Source organism: Cherax quadricarinatus, chromosome 42 (assembly GCF_038502225.1).
Source record: "Cherax quadricarinatus isolate ZL_2023a chromosome 42, ASM3850222v1, whole genome shotgun sequence".
NCBI lineage: Eukaryota > Metazoa > Arthropoda > Malacostraca > Decapoda > Parastacidae > Cherax > Cherax quadricarinatus.
The window spans coordinates 13468164-13492340 of record NC_091333.1 but is presented as its reverse complement, the minus strand read 5'-3'; the positions used below and the strand labels follow the sequence as shown (position 1 = coordinate 13492340).

The window sequence follows — 24177 nt, the reverse complement described above, 5'->3', positions numbered from 1 at the left end:
AGGTGAGGACACCCCCCCCTCGATCACGTGATAGCTCCGTGGACAGCTGCAGCTCGGAAACAGAAGCCGGCAGTCTAACGAGCCACAAGCGATAATTACAGTAGTTAGACAATCAAGACTTGAACTGAGCACATAATATGTAACATCCTACCTAACAACATAACTACGTCAAATAATATTATAAAGCAATATATTCACGATTTAGCTATTATCGCAAATATAAGCAGTATAAAATTATATGAAAAGATAATTATATATATACATACTAATCATTGCAACCCATTCAGGGGTTGCAACAGAAATTATATAGAGTAATGTGTTACTCTGTCAACTCACCTCAAACACTAGGGTAGCATTAGGTGGGATTTTTGGTGGGCTGCCACGTTCCCCATAGGCATATTCACTTTTACACGTCAGTTTAGCTATTTCCCCTTTCTTCATGTGAGCCACGCCCATATCCCAAGCCTTGATAACTTCACCTGAAGGAAAATGAGCAATGATATTTTTTATTTTCATATAGGAACAGAAAACAATGTATACATGTTATCTTTATCTGTGAGTTATATAAAAAAATGTCATCAGGCTCTATTTCCCATATCAAAATATAAATACCAAAACTTTATTCTGATCAAAACAACTTAAGCATGATTCACTGTCAATTTAAGAAAGCACTTGATGTAGATTGGGTTGTAAAAGCAGTGAATGTGAGGGTCTTGGCAAGGGGTGTGGAGTTAAAGAATCAAACACACAGTGGGAGTTATCACAGTTGCTCTTTGCTGATGACACTGCTTTTGAGAGATTCTGAAGAGAAGTTGCAGAGGTTGGTGGATGAATTTGGTAGGAGATATAAAAAAAGAAAATTAAAAGTGAATATAGGAAAGAGTAAGGTTATGAGGATAACAAAAAGATTAGGTGACGAAAGATTGGATATCAGATTGGAGGGAGAAAGTATGGAGGAGGTGAATGTATTCAGATATTTAGGAGTGGACGTGTCAGCAGATGGGTCTATGAAGGACGAGGTGAATCATAGAACTGATGAGGGAAAAAGGGTGAGTGGTGCACTTAGGAGTCTGTGGAGACAAAGAACTTTGTCTGTGGAAGCAAAGAGGGGAATGTATGAGAGTATAGCTGTACCAACGCTCTTGTATGAGTGTGAAGCATGGGTGATGAATGTTGCAACGAGAAGGCTGGAGGCAGTGGAGATGTCATGTCTGAAGGCAATGTGTGGTGTGAATATAATGCAGAGAATTCATAGTTTGGAAGTTAGGAGGAGGTGCAGGATTTCCAAAACTGTTGTCCAGAGGGCTGAGGAAGGGTTGTTGAGGTGGTTCGGACATGTAGAGAGAATGGAGCGAAACAGAATGACTTTAAGAGTGTATCAGTCTGTAGTGGAGGGAGGGTGGGGTTGGGGTCTGTCTAGGAAGGGTTGGAGGGAGGGGGTAAAGGAGGTTTTGTGTGTGTGGGGCTTGGACTTCCAGCAAGCGTGCGTGAACATACATGTATTTGATAGGAGTGAATGGAGACAAATGGTTTTTAATACTTGAAGTGCTGTTGGAGTGTGAGTAAAGTAACATTTATCAAGGGATTCAGGGAAACCAGCAGGCCGGACTTGAGTCCTAGAGATGGGGAGTACAGTGTCTACACTCTTAAGGAGGGGTGTTAATGTTGCAGTTTTATAACTGTAGTGTAAAGCACCCCCCTGGCAAGACAGTGATGGAGTGAATGATGATGAAAGTTTTTCTTTTTCGGGCCACCCTGCCTTGGTGGAAATTGGCCGATGTGTTAATAAAAAAAAAAAAAAAAAAAAAAAAATGTAATTGTTACAGTTTCCCAGCAAGCAGTGGTTTTGATAAAAACATGTTACAGCTAAACCAGAGATCTAGCACACATTTTCATATCACAAACTAGCATTCAGTCTTGGAGTTTTCTGTTATCATTTTACCATTCTCATTCCTTTCCTCATTTTTTATGTAAGGATTTCCTCATGTATCAGTATATACCTGCTGTAATGATTTAATGATGAATGCAATACCTATCTCATTTCTTTCATTACTAAACCAATGAGAAAAAAATAACTGTTTTAGGGCATTAAAACATTTTACTAAAATCAGTCCACAGTTTCAACATTTTGAAACTGCTATCCTTCTGTCACGACTTTTTAAAAATACAATAGCTAGAGATAAACAGGCTAACAAATCTTCCTTTTTCATTTATAATGCAGGTGTCATATAAACAGAAAATTAAATGCAGAATAGAAAGCATCCGTATATTTAACCCTTAAACTGTCCAAACGTAGATCTACGTTTTTTCAACATTTGAAAGTAGGAAAAAAAAAAAATAGATCTTTTTGTTTTTTTACATTTTAAAACGTGTAGAAAAACTCTGATCTACATTTTTTTTTGTTATATTTGAAAATATGTAAAAGACGTAGATCTACTTTTGGAGCACTATGCATGTGAACATAGATCTGTTTGGATACTTTAAGGGTTTATCATTAACCCCTTCAGGATCCAAGGCCCAAATCTGACGTGGTGCCCCAGTGTCCAAGAATTTTCCAAAAAAAAATTTATTTTTTCTTATGAAATGGTAGAGAATCTTTTTGTGAAGGTAATAAATACAAAAAAAAAAAAAACGAAATTTGATGGAAAATTGACGAAATTATGCTCTCGCGAATTTTGATGTGTCAGCGATATTTACGAATTGGCGATTTTGCCGACTTTGACTTCCATTTTAGGCCAATTACATCATTCCAGTCGACCAAATTCTTAGCTATTTTACTAGTATTACTTCTATTCTATCGATTGAGCACAAGAAATCGCCAAGTCAACTGTTTCAACTACAAAATAAAGTGATCGGAAATTGGTAATTTGGCCAATTTAACACAAAGTTCAAAATATTCCAATTTCAAAATAGCATCCAGAATAAACAATGTAGGCATTCCTAGCACTAAACTAACATTTCCTCGGTTCATTAGTTACATTTTGAGGCTTTACAAATAAATCCCATTTTGATTTTTTATTTACATAATGAATTTTTATTCACACCAAAAAATAGAAGATTTACTGTTATGCAATATTGTAATAATTGTATAAATATCATCACCACATTTGTGAATGTGTATTAGATCCACCAGCTGGCGTGTATTAGACGTGTGAGGTCGTTTGTTTACTCTTGAACATCGACAAAAATTTAACATTTCCGCTACTTTGAGCTCAGTTTCAAGCCATTTCCAGTGCTAAAACCAATCAAAATCATCTCTATTTCTGTAATATGTCTTCCATTCTATCAAATGAGACCAAGAAATTGCAAATACAACTATAAAAAACATACGAAAAAACACTGCAAAGTTGCTGTTTTAATCGAAAATCTTGGTTTCAGTTTTTTTCTCTCATTATACACAGTGTGCTGCAGGATTTGTTTTATGTGGTGCACACATGCCACATAGATGTATTCTCTCATATCTAGGCCCAAGTGTACCACTCACAGTTTATCAGAGTGAGCTGAGCTCATGACGTAGATCTACGGTTTGGACCCTGAACGCAAAGCCGTAGATCTACGGGACGGACCCTGAAAGGGTTAATCAGACACACACTTCAACCTACATAAATTAACTTGGCATCAAAGTGGCCAACTTTCTAGTATATTAAATTAGCTTTAAATGCAATTATAAGGTTAGTAAAGTGCCCACTACAAGAATCAATGGCAGCTCACTGCCATCAGACCTTACTTGCAATCACTCAACCTCTACAGTGCTCATCACGGCATTATGCCGGGTGAGCGTCCCTGCATAATGCTGTCACAAAAATCAAAGGTCTACCATACAGGGGGGTCTTTTTTCATCAGGGGATTATGCTGGACAGCAGCCATCACAGCCTTCTGCCACAATCCACAGTGACTCCTCAGTGCTCACGTGGCTGCCGTGGTGAGAGGAAGTGCTGCACTTTTGCTTCTCATCCACCGCATCTTTCGTCCGGTGTTCCTTTGGTTTTGGGGCTATACATGTTTGATTATGGGTAAAGAAGTCTGCAACACCTGAAACTATAGCTCATATCATAGGGCTTCACAAAGCTGGGCATCAGACGAAAGAAATAGTGGAGAATGTTGGTGTGTGTAAGCATTCAGTGAGGAAGTTGGTGCAGCATTTCAAGGCTGGTCGCAGTGTCGAGATACTGTCTGCCAAACCTCAGCCTGGCCCCTCGAAGACATCTGTTTGCACCTTAACTGTGTTAAAGAAGCAGCTAGAGAGTACACCTAAGATAAATGGTAAAGAATTGAAAGAAAAGAACCCACATCTTCTCTCAGAGGTGTCTGTAAGAACTGTTAGCAGACTTGTGTCAGAACTGGGCTACAGTAGTCACCACCAGGTTAAGAAACCAATCCTCTCCAAGACACAGAAGAAACGTAAGCTGGATTATGCAAAGAAATATTTTCACTGGAATCCTCAACAGTGGTCTGAAGTACACCTACCATCCGACTTACGACCGAGTTCGGTTCCGAGAAACTGGTCGTAAGTCGAAATGGTCGTAAGTCGAACTTTACTACTGAATATCAACAAAACATTTTTGTAATGACTTTATTTTATTGTCTTATTTTGGTATTTCATGTTTTACTTTACTTTTTAAGTTGTTAGTATTGTATTTTATACTGTAAAGTTCAGGATAAACACTGTGTACAACACAAATAGTTGTTTATTTCCCAGAAATTTGGCATAAAAAACATGGTCGTAAGTCGAGTGGTCGTAAGTTGAGCAGGTCGTAAGTCGGATGGTAGGTGTACTTTGGAGTGATGAAGCAACCTTTACCATCACCTGTAACCGTGGGGGACGTGTACCGGCCCAGAGGTAGTGACCCGCTAGACCCACACTACACCCATGGGACCACCAAACACCCAGACTTGCTCATGGTTTGGGGGTGTTTCAGTGCTCAGAGTGTTGAACTTATTGTGCTTCCCAAAAACAAGTAAATGAACCAGTGTAATTACAGTGGAACCATGGTTTTCGTGATTAATCCGTTCTAAGAAGTCTGACAAAAACCGAATCGTACGAAAACTGAAGCAATATTTCCCATAAGAAATAATGGAAATTCAATTAATCCGTTCCAGACACCCAAAAATATTAACAAAAAATACATTTTATAGAGAATAACTATATTTTTACATACAGAAAACAATGAGAAATAAATATAAATGACTAATGAAATGGATAAATGAACATTTAACATAACTTTTACCTTTAATCAAGACTCTTGTTGGCATATGGAAGATGGTGAGAAGGGGAGAGGGAGGAGAGGTTATTGTTTGGAAGGGAAATCCCCTTCCATAAGGACTTCAGATATCAAGGCCCTATCCGGAGTTACTTCCCTTCTTTGTCTTTTACTGGCACTAGGACCAGTTTGAGAGTCACTGTACCCTTGTCGCACAAAAAATCTGTTGCAGACATGGCTTGCAACAGCTTTGTTAGGGTGGTATTTCTCCACAAAACTTTGCAACTCACTCCACTTTGCACACATATCCTTAATCACTGGAGAAAGCACATTCTCCCCTCACTCTTCCTCCTCCTCTGAAGCAATTTCCTCAGCTGCAGTCTGTTGCTGTTCTGGTGATGTTCACTCAATGAGAAACAAAGGCAGACTGAGTCACAAACGCATGGGATGCTTTGTGTGGGTGCTTGAGTGGCCGAGTCACACGGACGCATTTGGTACGGACCACTTTCAACTCTATGAAAACTGAGTGGATGTACGAAAACTGGGACAAATTTTTAACGAAAAGAAGTCGTTGAAAACTGAATCCTATAAAAACTGGGGCATATGAAAACCAAGGTTCCACAGTACCTGGAGTTATTGTGTGACAATTTACCCGAGCCGTTTGACAAGTGTGGGGCTACAGTTTTTATGCAGGATGGTGCACTGTGTCATACCGCCAAATCTGTAGTTCAATGGCTTAAGGACTCTGAAGTGAGGTTCTTTAATGACTGGCCAGACAATTCCCCAGATCTAAACCCTATTGAGAACCTCTGGTCAATAGTGAAACAAAGTTTACTGGGCAAGGATATCAGTTCTGGCCCACTGCTGGAGGCTGCTCTGGAATAATATACCTCCCCAAACCCACAAGAATTGGTGTGTCTTCCTACACGGCTGAGGGACATGATTAAGCGTAAAGGACGCAGCACCAAGTATGAAAAACCTCAATAAGTGTGCAGCATAATGCCGTGATGAGCACTGTAAGTTAGCGACTGGTTCAACAGGTTCGGTATCAAGCCCACCCTTGATCACTTTGTCTAGATCCCAGAAGTAGTTATAACATCAAATCTTAGTTGAACTTTAAGAAATAACAATAATTACTATTCATAACAATATATTTTCTACCTTTGCCAAGGGTGAAATCAAAGCGTTCCCCTCTGTCACGACTAGTGTCAAATTTTGTTCCATCTTCAAGAGTTCCCACATAATGGACAGATACACGATCACCTTGTAAGGGTCCTTCTTCACCTTCTCCTGATTTTAAAATCTGTGGATAACAACAACAGTTATTTATGTAAAGTCATGCTTTAATTTCAGAGGAATTCATTCTTTTGCCACTGCCAGTCATTCATAAAACTGATAGGTGCCTTTCATTGCCAATACAGTATTTTGTGGCCCTCTAGAAACTAGGGTTTTGTAAAATCAAGCATGGTTCTTATAAACCAAAAAGCGAGTTATTAACCCTTAAACTGTCCAAACGTAGATCTACGTTCACGTGCGTAGCACTCCAACCTGGATTTTCCCCATTTGAAAGTATGTAAAACAAATAATGTAGATCTAAGTTTGGAGCCCCCCGCACGTGGACGTAGATCCACGTTTGGACAGTTTAAGGGTTAAATTGCCTGAAATTATAATAATCCTAGAAACATTAACTACTATATATTAGAGAATGACATATAGAGTTCAACCCAGCATTGTTACCAACTAGTTAAAATTTCTAAGTTTTAAAAGTAGTGAAAGAAGTGAAACACAAAAATTATATAGTATAAATAATCCCGAACAGAAAATCTGTGTTATACATGGAAAAATTTGTTTTGCTAAATACAGTGGACCCCCGGCTTACGATATTATTTCATTCCAGAAGTATGTTCAGGTGCCATTACTGAACGAATTTGTTCCCATAAGGAATATTGTGAATTAGATTAGTCCATTTCAGACCCCCAAACATACACATACAAACGCACTTACATAAATACACTTACATAATTGGTCGCATTGGGAGCTGATCGTAAAGCGGGGGTCCACTGTATTCCTCAACTGTAAAATTAAAAATTACATGCCATTTAACCCTTTCAGTGGCCGTCACATCACAGTGGGTGTCATGTAGCTCGATTGCTGGCACACTCAGCTCAGACACTGAGGTCCGGAAATCGAATTCCCGGTATGACTGGAAAACATTAGGGCATGTTTCCGTAAGACATCTGCTGTCCCTGTTCACCCATCAGTAAAATGGGTACCTGGGTGTCAGTTGACTGGTGTAGATTGCATCCTGGGATAGAACTGACCTAATTTGCCTGAAATGCTCTGCATAATAACCGGCCTTCTATATAGTAGTGTGACGCTGATGTCAGCTAGGTATGTATACCTTGTACAAGTACAGGTACCATCCAACTTATGACCGAGTTTGGTTCCGAGAAACCGGTTGTAAGTCGAAATGGACGTAAGTCAAATCTTACTACTGAATATCAACATCACATTTTTGTAATGACTTTATTTTATTGTTTTATTTTGGTATTTCATTTTTTACTTTACTTTTTATGCTGTTAGTACTGTATTTTATACTGTAAGGTTTAGGATAAACACTGTGTACAGCACAAACAGTTGCTTATTTCCCAGAAATTTGGCATAGAAAACAAGGTCGTAAGTCGAATGGTCGTATGTCGAGCAGGTCGTAAGTTGGATGGTAGGTGTACTTGTAAAAATAAAGTTGTTATTATTATTATTATTGTCATTGAGACCAGGGTACCTCACATAGTGTTACATCATGAGCTCAGCTCACTCAGATAAGCTGTGAGTGGTAAATTTTGGCCTAGATATGAGTGAAAGATCTGTGCAGTGAGTGTGCACAGTACAAAAAAAAAAAAAAAACTTTCCCATGTGATGCATGATGGGAAAAGCAAAACTCCTATTGTTGGTTTGGTTTAAAAAAAGCAGCTTTGAGGTGTTTTCTAAGAATTTGATCAACTGGAGCAATGAAAGTGGCTTAAAATAGGACTCAAAGTGGGGAAAATTGCTGATGCACAAACTGAGCCCAGACAGCTAAATTTATATGTTTGTAATTCATTAAGTTTTCCATCAAATTTCATACTTCTGGTATCATAACCTTGAAAAAAAAAATAACATTCTCTACCATTTCAGAATATTTTTTTTTTTAAAAAGTGGACAATGAGAACAGTATTAACTCTGGGGGTCTGGACAATGAAATGGTTAAAAGATCTGTATTGTAAAAGCTTGTATGTGCAGTTCCATTTTTATTTATAACACATGCTATGAGTCAATTGGGAGTCACATGAGCTACTTTCTTATCTCATAGTCTTATAATGCTGTACCTAATACAATACTTATTGATACAGATTTTTGGGAACTAATATCTCACTTTTAATCATACACATAAAGTACTCCATATTTATCTCCTTGGTTTTATACCATTGTATTTACATTTTCCATTCAACAAATTCAGTTCAATAGCCTTGAAATAAAGCTTCTTTTAACTGTTAATTATGAATATAAAAAAATTGTATTAAGTATTTTACAGTTTTGCACTGTATTTTTATGGGGGCTTATGGCTCAGTTCATATCATCCTAGCTCACACACTGAGGGACCTGGATATGCTCCCTACTGCAGGTGAGATGTTGGACATGTTTTCATATGCTTGCTGTCACTGTTCACCTAGCAGTAAATAGATACCTGGGATGTTAGTCAACATTTGTGGGTTGCACTCTCGGAAGAAGCTTCAAGGATTCGATGGAAATAAGACTGACAGTTCCAGATGACACACAAACTTTGTTAGCCTATCCTGGGCAACTAACCCTCTGGATTATAAATTAAAACAAAATCTTATTATTATATTTTCTTGCTAGTGTACAACTTTTTTCAATATATTATACACAGTTTTATACTGAAATTTATCAACATTATTAGAACTTAATATTCTTTAGAAAGTGTCTCATCTTTTACTACAGTGTATACAGCTTATATTTACTCTTTAGACATTTCACTGGCCTGAATATCAAAAGTTTTGTAAATCTTTATGCAAACAAACAAATAAAAATTAAAATGCTGAAAATTGCACACATCCATATAAGCGTGATGGTACCACTATACTCTTATACATTCCCTTTTATAACTGTGTTGATTAACTGTTGTTTTCGAAGTATACAGTGGTACAACAGGATATGAACTTAATTCGTTCCAAAAGGCTGTTCGAGTGCCGTTACTGAACAAATTTGTTCCCATGAGGAATAATATAAATTAGATTAATCCATTTCAGACCCCCAAAAATACACTTACAAAAGCACTTGTATAAATACACCTACATAATTGTTTGAGTTTTGAGCTGTTCGTATCCCGAGGTGCCACTGTAGATGCTTTCCATATTTGATGAAAAGGGCTTTGGTTCATCCTACTCAAGAAGCCTTCTCCTGATTTGGAAAACACATCAAATTATCATCTTATTTCAAGTCTTACATTTCTAAATTGATTGAATGTGCTCTTCTAGATCAACTGTTTCCTTTTTTTGCATGGGAGTTATATTTTACTGTGTGTTTAGTCTATACAGTGGAACCTTGACTTACGAGTTTAATCCGTTCTGTGACCTAGCTTGTAACTCAATTTACTCGTATATCAAATTAATTCTCCTCATTTAAGTTAAATGAAAAGCCATTAATCCACTCCTGCACTCTGGAGACTAAGAAAAAAATACTTCAATATGATGCTATTATCAACTGTATGGCTTATTTATCTATCACAATTCATCTAATATGACATAATAAACAATATAATTAACACAGAAACATGATATATACTCTAGAATGAATAAAATAGGCCATAATATGGTGGCAGAGGCAACGGCAGAAGTGTCTGCCATTTCTGTCCAACTTTGACTATACTGTAGTATCTTCCCATGCTCTTACTGTAAAATGGAGTATTTTTGAGGCTAACTACAGTAGATCACTAGTTTTCTAAGGAAAACATTGAAACAATATACAGTGGACCCCCGCATAATGATTACCTCCAAATGCGACCAATTATGTAAGTGTATTTAAGTAAGTGCGTTTGTACGTGTATGTTTGGGGGTCTGAAATGGACTAATCTACTTCACAATATTTCTTATGGGAACAAATTCGGTCAGTACTGGCACCTGAACATACTTCTGGAGTGAAAAAACATCGTTAACCGGGGTTCCACTGTATTTATAAATAAGAAATATCATATAAAAACTGTTTATATAAAGTGTATATGTACTTACAGACTTTGAGCAGAGATGGTGGTGGAGGTTGAGGGTGGGGGGATGATAAGGGTGGGAGGATGTTGAGGGTGGGGGGATGTTGAGGGTGGGGGGATGTTGAGGATGGGGGGATGTTGAGGATGGGGGGATGTTGAGGATGGGGGGATGTTGAGGATGGGGGGATGTTGAGGATGGGGGGATGTTGAGGATGGGGGATGCTGAGGGTGGGAGATGCTGAGGGTGGGGGATGCTGAGGGTGGGGGATGCTGAGGGTGGGGGATGCTGAGGGTGCAGCATATGATGTATTGCCTGGTTAAGTCCATGGAAATTGTCTTTTTCTTCTCAGCACTGTCCTTTGCACTTATTTTCTTAGGACCCATGGTAAGAAAAAGGAAATTTGGCAAAATGACTGTAAAGAATGCATACAAGCACAAGAGAACTGCTCCCACAGCGATGTAAACGTGTACGGCCATCAGCCGTGTCAACTAGCGGCAGCATTCTGAATAATTATTATGTACGTATTATGTATTTTTTTTTTTTCAACAAGTCGGCCGTCTCCCACTGAGGCAGGGTGACCCAAAAAGAAAGAATATTCCCAAAAAGAAAATACTTTCATCATTCAACACTGTCACCTCACTCATACATAATCACAGCTTAGAACCATATACGTATAAAGATACACAACACATCCCTCCAAACTGCCAATATCCCAAACCCCTCCTTTAAAGTGCAGGTATTGTACTTCCCATTTCCAGTACTCAAATCCGGCTATATAAAAATAACTGGTTTCCCTGAATTCCTTCACTAAATTTTACCCTGCTCACACTCCAACGGCTCATCAGGTCCCAGATACCATTCGTCTCCATTCACTCCTATCTAACACGCTCACGCATGTTTGCTGGAAGTCCAAGCCCCTCGCCCACAAAACCTCCTGTACCCCCTCACTCCAACCTTTTCGAGGACGAGCCCTACCCCTCCTTCCTTCCTCTACAGATTTATACGCTCTCTATGTCATTCTGCTTTGATCCATTCTCTCTAAATGACCAAACCACCTCAACAACCCATCTTCAGCCCTCTGACTAATACTTTTATTAACTCCACACCTTCTCCTAATTTCCACACTGAATTTTCTGCATAATATTTACACCACACATTGCCCTTAGACAGGACATCTCCACCGCCTCCTCACTGCAGTGATCTCTGTTTCGTTAGCACATTTATCCCTTTCGCAAGACCAGCTTCCTTGATTTCATTTTTCTACGCCAGGATGGAACTGATTGTTGATGTGGACTTCCTGTACATGCTGGTGAGATCAGCCACACATACGCCACTTTTGTCCTTTGCTACGAGTTCTTTCTTGAATTCTTTCATGTTTCTCGCCTTCTTTATCAAAGGGCTGGCACTCAGAACTTTCTTTGGCCCCATGGTGGCTTATTTAGCAGTCGCACTCAATAAATAAGCACAAAAAACAATGGATTATTATGAAATGTTTCAGATGAAAGCGCAGGGTGATGCTCACTCAACGAGAAACAAAACCAGATTGAGTCACAAACGCATGGGTTGCTTTGTGTGTGAGCTTGAGTGGTCAAGTCACGCGGGCAGGCAGACGAGTTTGGTACAGACCATTTTCAACTCTACGAAAACTGAGTTGATGTACGAAAACTGGGACAAAATTTTGAAAATCGAATCCTACAAAAAACTAGGGATACGAAAACCGAGATTCCACTGTACTAGTCAATGATTTTGTAACTAAACCATCTCCTTTGCTCTGTTGTGTTCCTCAGAGCTCTGTTCTTCTGCTAGTATTGTTTACTATTTATATTAGTGGCTTAGTCCCTTACTACTAGATGCCCATGGGGGTTGATCATCAATTTTATGCTGACAACACACAGGTCTACATCTGGGTTTTGAACATGGAAAATGCAAAACATCATTTTGGTTTTAATTTGCTGATTATGTGGATCTGAATGACTGATAGAAGATTGAAACTAAGTGAAGGGTAAGAGTCTGATTATCAAGGGAAACCTCTGGGATATACAGACTGGAAATATTAGCCCTTTTGACAGTGCAGCTGCCAATTTGCAGTCTGTTGGTTCAGTAACTAATCTGAATTCTTCACTGTTATTTATTGGGCACATTAGCTTCATTGCTAATTCTTGCATTTTCACCTTCATAATCACTATGCAGTCAGACATACATTGACAGGCAGAGCATCATGATCCTTATCTATTTACTAGTTTCTTCTCATACTGACTTTTGCAACAGTTTGCAGGTTTGCCTAATTACTTGCTCTGTACTGAATCATGCAACTAGTATGTTATTTTCACTCCCACCTGGAGTTCTTGCTAGTCCCTAGTTATGTGACCTGCTCCCTGTTAAGGCCATAATTGAATTTAAACTCTATTAACATTTAAAGCTATTGAGTTTAATGAATCCAATTTTGGTAATGTGCCTGTATTTTTTACACTGGGCTCAGGAGTGTTTCTATGAACTGCTACAAACCCTTTCAAGCTGACTGAGCCTCCTGCTGCTGGGAAGAAATCATTTGCAGAAAGAGCCTTTTCTTATGTAGCTTCCAGACTGTATAACAGGTTACCAGTGTTTCTTAAGAGTAGGGAATCTGTTCATGCTTTTTCTAGAGCTTACAATCATGATGATCATACTGTCACTCTTAAATACATTCTAAACTTAAGTAGAATTTATATTGTTGTTGTCTTCATTATTTGGTGTGAGTACTTGTGAATTTCTTGAAAGAATGGGCACCCAAGAATAATAAAACAGTACAGTGGACCCCCGGTATTCGATATTAATCTGTTCCTGAGAGCTCATCGAATACCGAAAATATAGAAAAGCAAATCAATTTTCCTCATAAGAAATAATGGAAATCAAATTAATCCGTGCAAGACACCCAAAAGTATGAAAAAAAAATTTTTTACCACATGAAATATTAAGTTTAATCCAATAGAATAATTACAATTACAACAATAACAATAGAATAATTCGTCAGCATAGTTGCTGATCCCTGTGTTATATAGCATGTATTAGTATCATCCATGTGCTTTAGATAGGAGATCCCGTGTAGGCCTGTGGCTTCGTGTGACGTCACGGGATGCACATGTGTAGGCTCATACCTCTGCCCCGGCCTCACTCGGCGGCAGACCATTCAGCAGACAGGCAAGGCAGCGGGCTCCATCCCTCATCATCTCAGTCTGACAATATAAGTTACCATCCCACAAGTGTGTCTACCTTCAACCTACGATATCTCCATTTAAGAACCCTTACGATAAATTGACACTTACCTTTAATGAAGATCTGGTGATGATTGATGGGATGCAAGGAGGGGAGAGGTGTTAGTGTTTAGAAGGGGAATCCTCTTCCATTAGGACTTGAGGTAGCAAGTCCTTTTCCGGGGTTACTTCATTTCTTCTTTTAATGCCACTAGGACCAGCTTGAGAGTCACTGGACTTCTGTTGCGCAACATATCTGTCTATAGAGGCCTGTACCTCTCATTCCTTTATGACATTCCTAAAGTGTTTCACAACATTGTCAGTGTAATAGTCACCAGCACGGCTTGCAATAGCTGTGTTAGGGTGATTGTCATCAAAAAAGGTTTGCACTTTAAGCCACACTGCACACATTTCCTTAATCTTTGAAGTAGGCAACTTCTTCAATTTCTCTACCCCCTCCTCCGAAGCAGTTTCCTCAGGTGTGGCCTCTTGCTGTTGAAGATGATCTAGCAGCTCATCAGTGGTTAGTTCTTCATTGTCCTCCTCCACCAACTCTTCCGCATCCTCCCCACTAACCTCCAACCCCAAGGACTTCCCCAATGCCACAATGGATTCCTCAACTGGCATAGGCTTCTCAGGGTTAGCCTCAAATCCTTCAAAATCCCTTTTGTCTATGCATTCTGGCCACAGTTTTTTCCAAGCAGAGTTCAAGGTCCTCTTAGTCACTCCCTCCCAAGCCTTACCTATAAGGTTTATACAATTGAGGATATTAAAGTGATCCTTCCAAAACTCTTTTAGAGTCAGTTGAGTTTCTGTGGTCACTACAAAGCACTTTTGAAACATAGCTTTTGTGTACAGTTTCTTGAAGTTGGAAATGACCTGCTGGTCCATGGGCTGCAGGAGAGGAGTGGTATTAGGAGGCAAAAACTTGACTTTAATGAAGCTCATGTCCCCAGAAAGTCGCTCTGCCAAGTCTGTAGGATGACCAGGGGCATTGTCTAATACCAGGAGGCACTTAAGGTCTAATTTCTTTTCAATTAGGTAATTTTTCACAGTGGGGGCAAATGCATGGTGTAACCAGTCATAGAAAAAGTCCCTAGTGACCCATGCCTTACTGTTTGCCCTCCACAGCACACACAAATTAGCCATGAGGACATTGTTTTTCCTGAACACTCTGGGAGTTTCAGAGTGATACACCAATAAAGGCTTCACTTTGCAATCACCACTAGCATTGGCACACATCAACAGAGTAAGCCTGTCTTTCATAGGCTTATGTCCTGGGAGTGCCTTTTCCTCCTGAGTAATGTAGGTCCTGCTTGCCATTTTCTTCCAAAACAGGTCTGTTTCGTCGAAATTAAACACTTGTTCAGGTTTAAATTCTTCACTGTCTGTGTAATCCTTGAATTCCCTCACATATTTTTCAGCTGCTTTTTGGTCCGAACTGGCAGCCTCACCATGCCTAATCACACTATGTATGCCACTACGATTCTTAAATCTTTCAAACCAACCTTTGCTGGCCTTAAATTTACTCACATCAGCACTAGTTGCAGGCAATTTCTTTACCAAATCGTCATGCAACTGCCTAGCCTTTTCACAAATGATCGCTTGAGAGATGCTATCTCCTGCTATCTGTTTTTCATTTATCCACACCAATAATAGTCTCTCAACATTTTCTAACACTTGCGGTCGCTGTTTCATAATCACAGTTGCACCTTTTGCAAGAACAGCTTCCTTGATTGCCTTTTCCTGGTCACTATAGTAAGAGATGGTTGATTGGGGTTTACTATACAGCCTGACCAGCTCCGACACACGCACTCCACTTTTGTACTTTCCAATTATCTCTTTCTTCATTTCAATAGTCATTAGCACCTTTTTTCTCGAAGGGTTGGCACTAGAAGCTTTCTTGGGGCCCATGGTGACTTATTTTGCAGATAAAAGCACCAAAAACAGTGATAATGTGGAAAGTACCGAATGTATCCTTAGATGCGCACACACTGGCTGGCTTGTAAACACTGGCACACACGGGGCAGTTCAGGCCACACGTGGACACGTCTCGTACGAATCGCATCGAATACCGAGGCAAAATTTTTGCGATAAAATGCATTGAATACCGGATTCATCTAATACCGATGCCATCGAATACCGATGCCATCGAATACCGGGGGTCCACTGTAATTATAAGAGACCTTGACTCTTCAACACACTCCCTTTATGTAAAAGGGAAATTATCAACAAACCCCAGGCATTCTTCAAGAGGGAACTTAGTAAATTCCTCAGGTCAGTTTCTGATCAGCTGGGATGTGGAGCATACACTGGATTGCATGGGCTAGCACTAACAGTCTGGTTGATCAAGCACACAACCAGGAGGCCCTGGTCTGAGTCCAGGCCATGGAGGAAGTGACTCCAGAATTGCCTCAAGGTAACCTCAAGGAGTCTCTACCACCCTGTGAGCCAAGTAATCCAAAGAGGTTTATACACATAACCCACACATAGAAGAGAGAGGCTTACAATGATGTTTTGGTCTGACCTGGACCATTTACAAAGTCACACTAATGCAAAAGAGTTCATGTTCATGTAGGTTTGCCAGGACAGGTCCTGGCTCGGGTCTTCTCCAAGTGGTGGCCTGGCAGTGGCTCCCAAAAGTGTGTCGGAGTTTGCACAAGTGATGTACCATTGACAGCCCTATGGCAGGGGCATGGTGAGCATTCATGTCAAGTGGAGTACTGTTTACAGCCTTGTGGTGAGGGAAGCCCTATGACAAGGGCACGGTGAGTGTTACAACTCCAAATGAGCCATTCTTGGCACTTGGGCTGCAGCCTGAATGCCAGAACTACTCAGGAGATTCTCTGGAGGTGTGCTGAACACCTGACATCTGACAGAAGACTCCACAAAAGAGTGAGTGAGCCAGTATATATAGGTAAGGGGACAAATGTGGGACCAAAAGATTATTATTATTATAATCAAAAAGAAGCGCTAAGCCACAAGGGCTATACAGCTGGGACCAAAAGAGGAAAAAGAAGTGGTAGTGGTAAGGCTGGTAGTGGATGTATTGGTAATAGTAATACAGTGGACCCCCGCATAACGATTACCTCCGAATGCGACCAATTATGTAAGTGTATTTATGTAAGTGCGTTTGTAGGTGTATGTTTGTGGGTCTGAAATGGACTAATCTACTTCACAATATTCCTTATGGGAACAAATTCGGTCAGTACTGGCACCTGAACATACTTCTGGAGTGAAAAAATATCGTTAACCGGGGGTCCACTGTAGTGGTAGTAGAAAGTAGGGATAGTAATATACATGTAATGGCACAGAAAGGGGAATGAAGGGAGGCAAAAGTAATGATAGAAATAATAGTAGTAGAATTGCAGTGGTAGTAGCAACAGTAGTAGAATTGCAGTAGTAGCAGCAATAGTGGTAGAATTGCAGTGGTAGTCATAATAGTAGTAGAAGTGGCATCAGTTTAAGGACAAAAATAACGAGTACCGTAATAGAGGTAAGGGCCTGCAAGGGGTAGGGCCAAAAATACATTAGGGAAAAACAGGACAGAACACACTTGGACAGAAGAATGGAAAACAAAGAAAAAGGGAAAAAATAGGAATGGAGGAGAGGTAAGGAAAGGAGGAGAAGAAAGGATCAGGTCAAGTCATGAGTGTTCTGAAGTTTGGAGTACTGTATTTGACAATGTAATGAGAAAGGCATCAACAGAGACAAAGCCAGGACTAAGAATCATACAAGGAAAGTTGTGTACATATAAGGAATGATTCAACAAGATGCCAACTGTGAAGGCTAGAAATAGGGTAGACAGTTTTAGCAGAGGACTTCTAGCCTATTTCTAGCCTTCATAGGTGCTGTCTTGTTGGATAATCCCTTATACACAGCTTTCCTTATATGAATCTTAGTCCTGGCTTTGTCTCTGTAGATGCCTTTCTCATTACATTGTCAAATACTCTAAACTTCAGAACACTTATGACTTGACCTGATCCTTTTTTCTCCTCCTCATTTCCCTACCTTTTCTCCTTTCCTATTTTTTTCCTTTTTCTTTCTTTGTTTTCCTTTCTTCTGCCTAAGTGTGTTCTATCCTGGTCCTACCCCTTGCAGGCCCTTATCTCTACTGCAGTACTCCTTTTTCTTGTCCTTAGACTGACTCCACTTATACTATGATTACAACTCCAATTCTACTACTATTGTTACTACCATTACTTTTACCTCCCTTTACCCTTTACTCCCCTTCCTTGTGCCACTACACTACTCTCTCTACTTTCTACTACCACTTCCACTACCAGCCTTACCACTACCACTACTACTTTTTCTTCCTCTCTTGGTCCCATCCTTGTCCCCCCTTGCCTATATATAGTGACTCCCTCACTTCTGTGCACTAGTGTGACTTTGTAAATGGTCCAAGTCGGACCAAAACGTCGTTGCAAACTTCTCTCTCCTATGTGTAGGATTATTTGTGTACTGTTCCAGTCACAGTATTATTAATTTTTGCCCTAAATGGGTTTAACGTTCTGCCAAATAAATCAATAAACAGATGTTTATCCTTGGTAAGATTGTCTTATACTGAATCATACAAGTACTGTACATATCCTGCACTAACTTTCTTTCAGATATATTTACTCTATAAATTACTCCAGGCTATTTTTGTTTGCATTTGTACTCAGTGTAACACATCTTGTCTACTGCACTCACCTCCTTTAAAACACCGCCATCTTTGTTGGGTGTGAGATCAACTATAAATTTATCTGGTTCCTCACCAACCATTATTACCAGTTTCTACACCCTGAAAAATTTATAGGATAAGAATGCATATCAATAAATAAAATTATAATATAAAAAAACAATAAAAAAGTTGTACACAAAAATATTTTAATATGAAAATGAAAAATTTAAGAGAATAGTCAAGGACCCCAATGGAAATATGTACGTAAGCCACTTTGTCTGACTTTTCTGAGTTATCCTTGGTAATTTACACTATGTACGATAGTTGTACTTATATGTAGCTGTGCCTAAATAAACTTACTTATTTACTAATACAATAAGGCAAAGCAGACAAAATGATGAAGGCATATACAATTGTAATGTTTATTAAATAGATCACTTTTCTGAAGAAAAAGACAAGTACATATTGAGAGGACCTCTATTAAGATGTTTCACCTGTGGAACAAACTTCTTCAGTGATTCCACAGGAATAATGTCTCAGTATGGTTCCTCTGTGCAACTCACTCACTCACTCTCTCTCCACTTGTCTACTTAGAAAGGCCTTATTTTATACTGTGAAAAGTATTTGAAAATCCATTCATGAAATTTACTATAGAACATTAATGGGTTATGGTAAAAGAAACAATATTATGTTGTAAGCAATTCATTAATACTGTAATTTTAAGTAAATACAAACCCCTTTTATTTTAAAATATTCAAATTCACCTTAAGTAGGACAATTAGTGTAGCTTATTTCCATTGTGATCCTTTAGTCTTCTTCCCCAGGATGTGAACCCATGGCTCGGATGGCAACACACTCGTCTCAAACACTGAGTGTCCAAAGTTCAATCCCCAGCATGAGTGAAAATGTTGGGCATGCTTCCTTACACCAGCTGTCACTGTTCACCTGCCAGTAAATAGGTACCTGGGTGTTAGTCACTGGTGCGAGTAGTGTCATGAGGGACAAGACTGAAAGGACCTCAGTGGAAATAAGACAGACAGTCCTTGGTGATGCACCAACTTTCTTGGGTTATCCTGGGTGACTAACCCTCTGGGTTAAGTCAGCAAACACTAATTGAAAAGAAATTAGACCTTAAGTGCCTCCTGGTGTTAGACAATGCCCCTGGTCATCCTACAGACGTGGCAGAGCGACTTTATGGGGACATGAGCTTCATTAAGGTGAAGTTTTTGCCTCCTAATACCACTCCTCTCCTGCAGCCCATGGACCAGCAGGTTATTGCAAACTTCAAAAAACGGTACACAAAAGTTCTGTTTGAAAGGTGCTTTGTAGTGACCTCAGAAACTCAACTGACTCTAAGAGAGTTTTGGAGAGAGCACTTTAATATCCTCAATTGTGTAAACCTTATAGGTAAGGCTTGGGAGGGAATGACTAAGAGGACCTTGAACTCTGCTTGGACGAAACTGTGGCCAGAATGTGTAGACAAAAGGGATTTTGAAGAGTTTGAGGCTAACCCTGGGAATCCTATGCCAGTTGAGGAATCCATTGTGGCATTGGGGAAGTCCTTGGGGTTGGAGGTTAGTGGGGAGGATGTGGAAGAGTTGGTGGAAGAGGACAATGACGAACTAACCACTGATGAGCTGCTGGATCATCTTCAACAGCATGAGGCCAGACATGAGGAAACTGCTTTGGAGGAGGGGATAGAGAAATTGAAGAAGTTGTCTACTTCAAAGATTAAGGAAACATGTGCAATGTGGCTTAAAGTGCAAACCTTTTTTGATGAAAATCACCCTCACACAGCTATTGCAAGCCGTGTTGGCAACCTGTACACTGACAATGTTGTGAAACACTTTAGGAATGTCATAAAGGAACGGGAGGTACAGGCCTCTATGGACAGATATGTTGTGCGACAGAGGTCCAGTGACTCTCAAGCTGGTCCTAGTGGCATTAAAAGAAGAAGGGAAGTAATCCCGGAAAAGGACTTACCACCTCAAGTCCTAATGGAAGGGGATTCCCCTTCTAAACATTAACACCATCCACAGTCTCCCCTCCTCCCACCCCATCAATCATCACCAGATCTTCAGTAAAGGTAAGTGTCATGTAACTGTGCATGTCTTCTTCAGTTTGTGTGTATTAAAATTAATATTTCATGTGGTAAAAATTTTTTTTTGTTCATACTTTGGGGTGTCAGGAACAGATTAATTTGATTTCCATTATTTCTTATGGGGAAAATTAATTCGGCTAACGATAATTTCGCCTAATGTTGAGCTCTCAGGAACGGATTAATAGCGTTAGGCGAGGATCCACTGTATTTGAAAATATGTAAAAAAACATAGATCTACTTTTGGAGCACTACGCATGTGAACATAGATCTGTTTGGACAGTTTAAGGGTTAAACTTATGGGTGAACTGGGACAGGGACAGCAGGTGTCTTAGGGATACACTCTCAGTAGTAGTAACCAGTTACCAGTAACCAGTGTACCAGTAGATGACTCACTACCAACCGTCTCTGCCTGAGTCACTGTCTGTATTCATATTGCCGCTGACCTCAGCAATATTTCAAAGACCCCCACATATGGGTACTGTGGGCGGTCAGTTATACGAGAGTGAGCAAGGAGGCAGGTTCACGGCTGTTAGGGCGCTTCACACATCCGTAATTATACGTACTTCCAGCCTACGTGAGTATTACTTTACCCTATCCACGTGTTCGAACCCCCACATGATAACACATCCCTAATGTTTTCCAGCCATACCAGAGGAGATTTGAACTCTGGACCTCAGTGTGAGAGCTGAGTGCACTAGCGATTGAACTATGGGACACCACGGAAAAAATTCTCTTAATGAGTCTTAATCATACAATGACCCACTTGGTGGAGCTATTGATCATTTGAACAAGATCTCCAATGATTTACCTATCCACCTCATAAATTATTATATTAAAGCACACACTAAACTCATAAAATATGATAAGATTTGTTAGGATTTTTAACCCAGAGGGTTAAACACCCAGGATAACCCAAGTAAGTTGGTGCATCACCAAGGACTGTTCTGTCCTATTTCCAATGGGGTTCTTCAATCTTCTTCCCTTGTTCTGTCCTATTTCCACTGGAGTCCTTCAATCTTGTTCCCCAGGATGCAACCCACACAAGTCAAGTAGCACCCAGGTACCTACTGACTGCTAGGTGAACAGGGGCAGCAAGTTTAAGGAACAACGACCAACATTTACACCCGTGTTGAACCATGGACAATCGGTGTGTGAGGATGAAATGTTGCCAACCAAGCCATGGAACATACAGGTCATACAGCCACTTATATTACCTCATGAAGCTATGTTCAAAATATGGGAAAGATAACAGCTCTTACACTTGTATGAAGCCAATGGAATTAAGTCACTTTGACTTTTTTTGGGTTATCCTAGGTAAAATGTCTCATCTGAACAAGGTAATTTACATAAGTTAAACTATATATGATAATTGTACTTATTTGTACTTGTACTTAAATTAACTTACTTGCTGGTACAACTGACTTCTGCTGCCAGATATCAGTTCTTTGACACTGCTGCTCCTAATTATTATTATACTAAGGAAGTACAAGATCTGCAGGTGATACAGCACCAGGACAGTAAGAGGTAATCATGCTTGATCCAAGGGTATGGTAACTCAAATTTCTAGGATCAAAAGTCCTTCACCAGCATAAAGATTATTATTATTATTATTATAATCAAGGGGGAAGCGCTAAACCCGGAGGATTATACAGCGCCTGGGGGGGGGGGGATGTGGAAGGCATTCAGGCTTAATTCGGGGAACTGGAGCACAGATCCAATTCCCTAAATCAAGAGCCCCTCACCAACATCAAGGAACCTTCACCAGCATAAAGAGATCCATCATGAGAGGCCATCAAGTAAGGTATTGTATGGTATTTACAATTTCCTCAAATGACACATGTTACATCTTGGTACTGTATATTGTCGATTTTAAACAGCAAATAACATATTTTATACATAGAAATATGACTGACATCATCAGAGAAAACAATAGTTTTGAAAAATCTGTGTAAGAAATTAAGTTAAATAAATACTGACATGAAGTTATTACAAAAGAACATGTATTATACCTTTGTTGGGTAATATCTACTGTAGTGTAGATGACAACCAACAGGATAATCAAGACCTACTTATATTTACTTTCTGACATATTACAATCAGTCATATTCTGCAAAAAAACGTAAACGAGCATGGAATTCTTCCCTTATCCTGAGCATAATATTAAGTATATACATACATTCCAATAAAAATAGACGCTGCTTTAAGTGTAAGTATATCTGGCATACTGAAAACTTCTCTGCCAATTTGGTGATTGTTATAATCACGACGTACCTATTATTCAAGTGTTAGAAGCACAAAACGTATGACAATGTGATATATTAAGAGCGTCAACCTCCACACTGTTCCCAGCTTCTCAGCCACACCACACACGCTAACATTAGCGCTAACTTGTTTTTTTTTTTTTTTTTTTTTTTTTTTGCCTATTTCCATATGATGGGTAAATGGATGAGCTTTATTTAGGAAATCTACATACAGTTTTACATAAAGTTTGGTTTAATAGCTTTATAATGCACCCTATGCCAATCCTGTCGGATGTAGACATCCCATTCCCACCTGTGGGCGGTGCCGCCCCATTCCTACCCCGTGGGTGGTGGTCACCCCAAACTTATCCCGTGGGTGATGGTCGCCCTATATTTATCCCGTGGGTGATGGTCACCAAGCTTATCCCGTGGGTGATGGTCACCATGCTTATCCCGTGGGTGATGGTCACGAAACATATCCCGTGGGGGATGGTCACCAAGCGTATCCCGTGGGTGATGGTCAGCATGCTTATCCCGTGGGTGATGTCACGAAGCTTATCCCGTGGGTGATGGTCACGAAGCTTATCCCGTGGAGGATGGTCACCAAGCTTGTCCGGTGGGTGATGGTCACCAAGCTTATCCGGTGGGTGGTGGTCGCCAAGCTTATCCCGTGGGAGATGGTCACCAAGCTTATCCGGTGGGTGTTGGTCACCAAGCTTATCCGGTGGATGGTCACTAAGCTTATCCGGTGGGTGATGGTCGCCAAGCTTATCCCGTGGGAGATGGTCACCAAGCTTATCCGGTGGGTGATGGTCACCAAGCTTATCCGGTGGGTGATGGTCACAGCTTATCCGGTGGGTGTTGGTCACCAAGCTTATCCCGTGGGAGATGGTCACCAAGCTTATCCGGTGGGTGTTGGTCACCAAGCTTATCCGGTGGGTGATGGTCACCAAGCTTATCCCGTGGGTGATGGTCGCCTCATACCCATCCTATTAAGATTCTTTTTATTTTAAAGAACCCTAATGGGAATAAGTCACTGACTTTTTTGAGTTATCCTAGGGTCTGTACACATATTTATTTATTTATTTTATGTCTTTACAAACAGTACATTGAGATTTTATATTTACAATAGTGGGTTGCAATGCAAAAAGAGCCTCTATTATGCCTAGGCATTATGGGCCAACATAACATTATTGGCTTACAGACTACTTAACACTAAGGATTTTATCATAGTTGTACAGTAGGACAGTAATTATTTCATAGTTGAACAGTAGATTATTAATTATAAGTGAATTAAATTTGTATAAGACAAAGGATATATTCATATAGTCTAAAATGCTTATTGTGAAAAACAATGGTTCAATTATATTCCTGTCAACAATGGATAAGAGGTTCGAAGTGATTGTTGAAGTTATGATGTGGGAGTACATAGGTGAGTAAGTGTGTATTGAATATTTAGCATTTAGTCTATGGTGATTAAG

The 24177-nt window shown here is 39.8% G+C and overlaps 1 protein-coding gene across 4 annotated transcripts in view; it reads right to left on the bottom strand.

Annotated features, from left to right (window-relative positions):
• Positions 1-22839, bottom strand: part of LOC128695708 (peptidyl-prolyl cis-trans isomerase FKBP4-like) — a 127340-nt gene extending 104501 nt beyond the window's left edge. For 3 of the 4 annotated variants that reach the window (XM_070093297.1, XM_070093299.1, XM_070093300.1), the window contains exons 1-4: positions 22728-22839; positions 18385-18475; positions 6363-6504; positions 337-479 (exon numbers count right to left, since the gene is read on the bottom strand). In XM_070093297.1, the coding sequence (XP_069949398.1) occupies positions 337-479; positions 6363-6504; positions 18385-18456 (357 nt within the window). In that variant the 5' untranslated portion in view covers positions 18457-18475; positions 22728-22839. Of the gene's footprint in view, positions 1-336; positions 480-6362; positions 6505-18384; positions 18476-19119; positions 19301-22727 lie in introns of all 4 variants that reach the window. The other variant, XM_070093298.1, reaches the window with a different exon arrangement.
• Positions 22840-24177: the final 1338 nt, after the last annotated feature.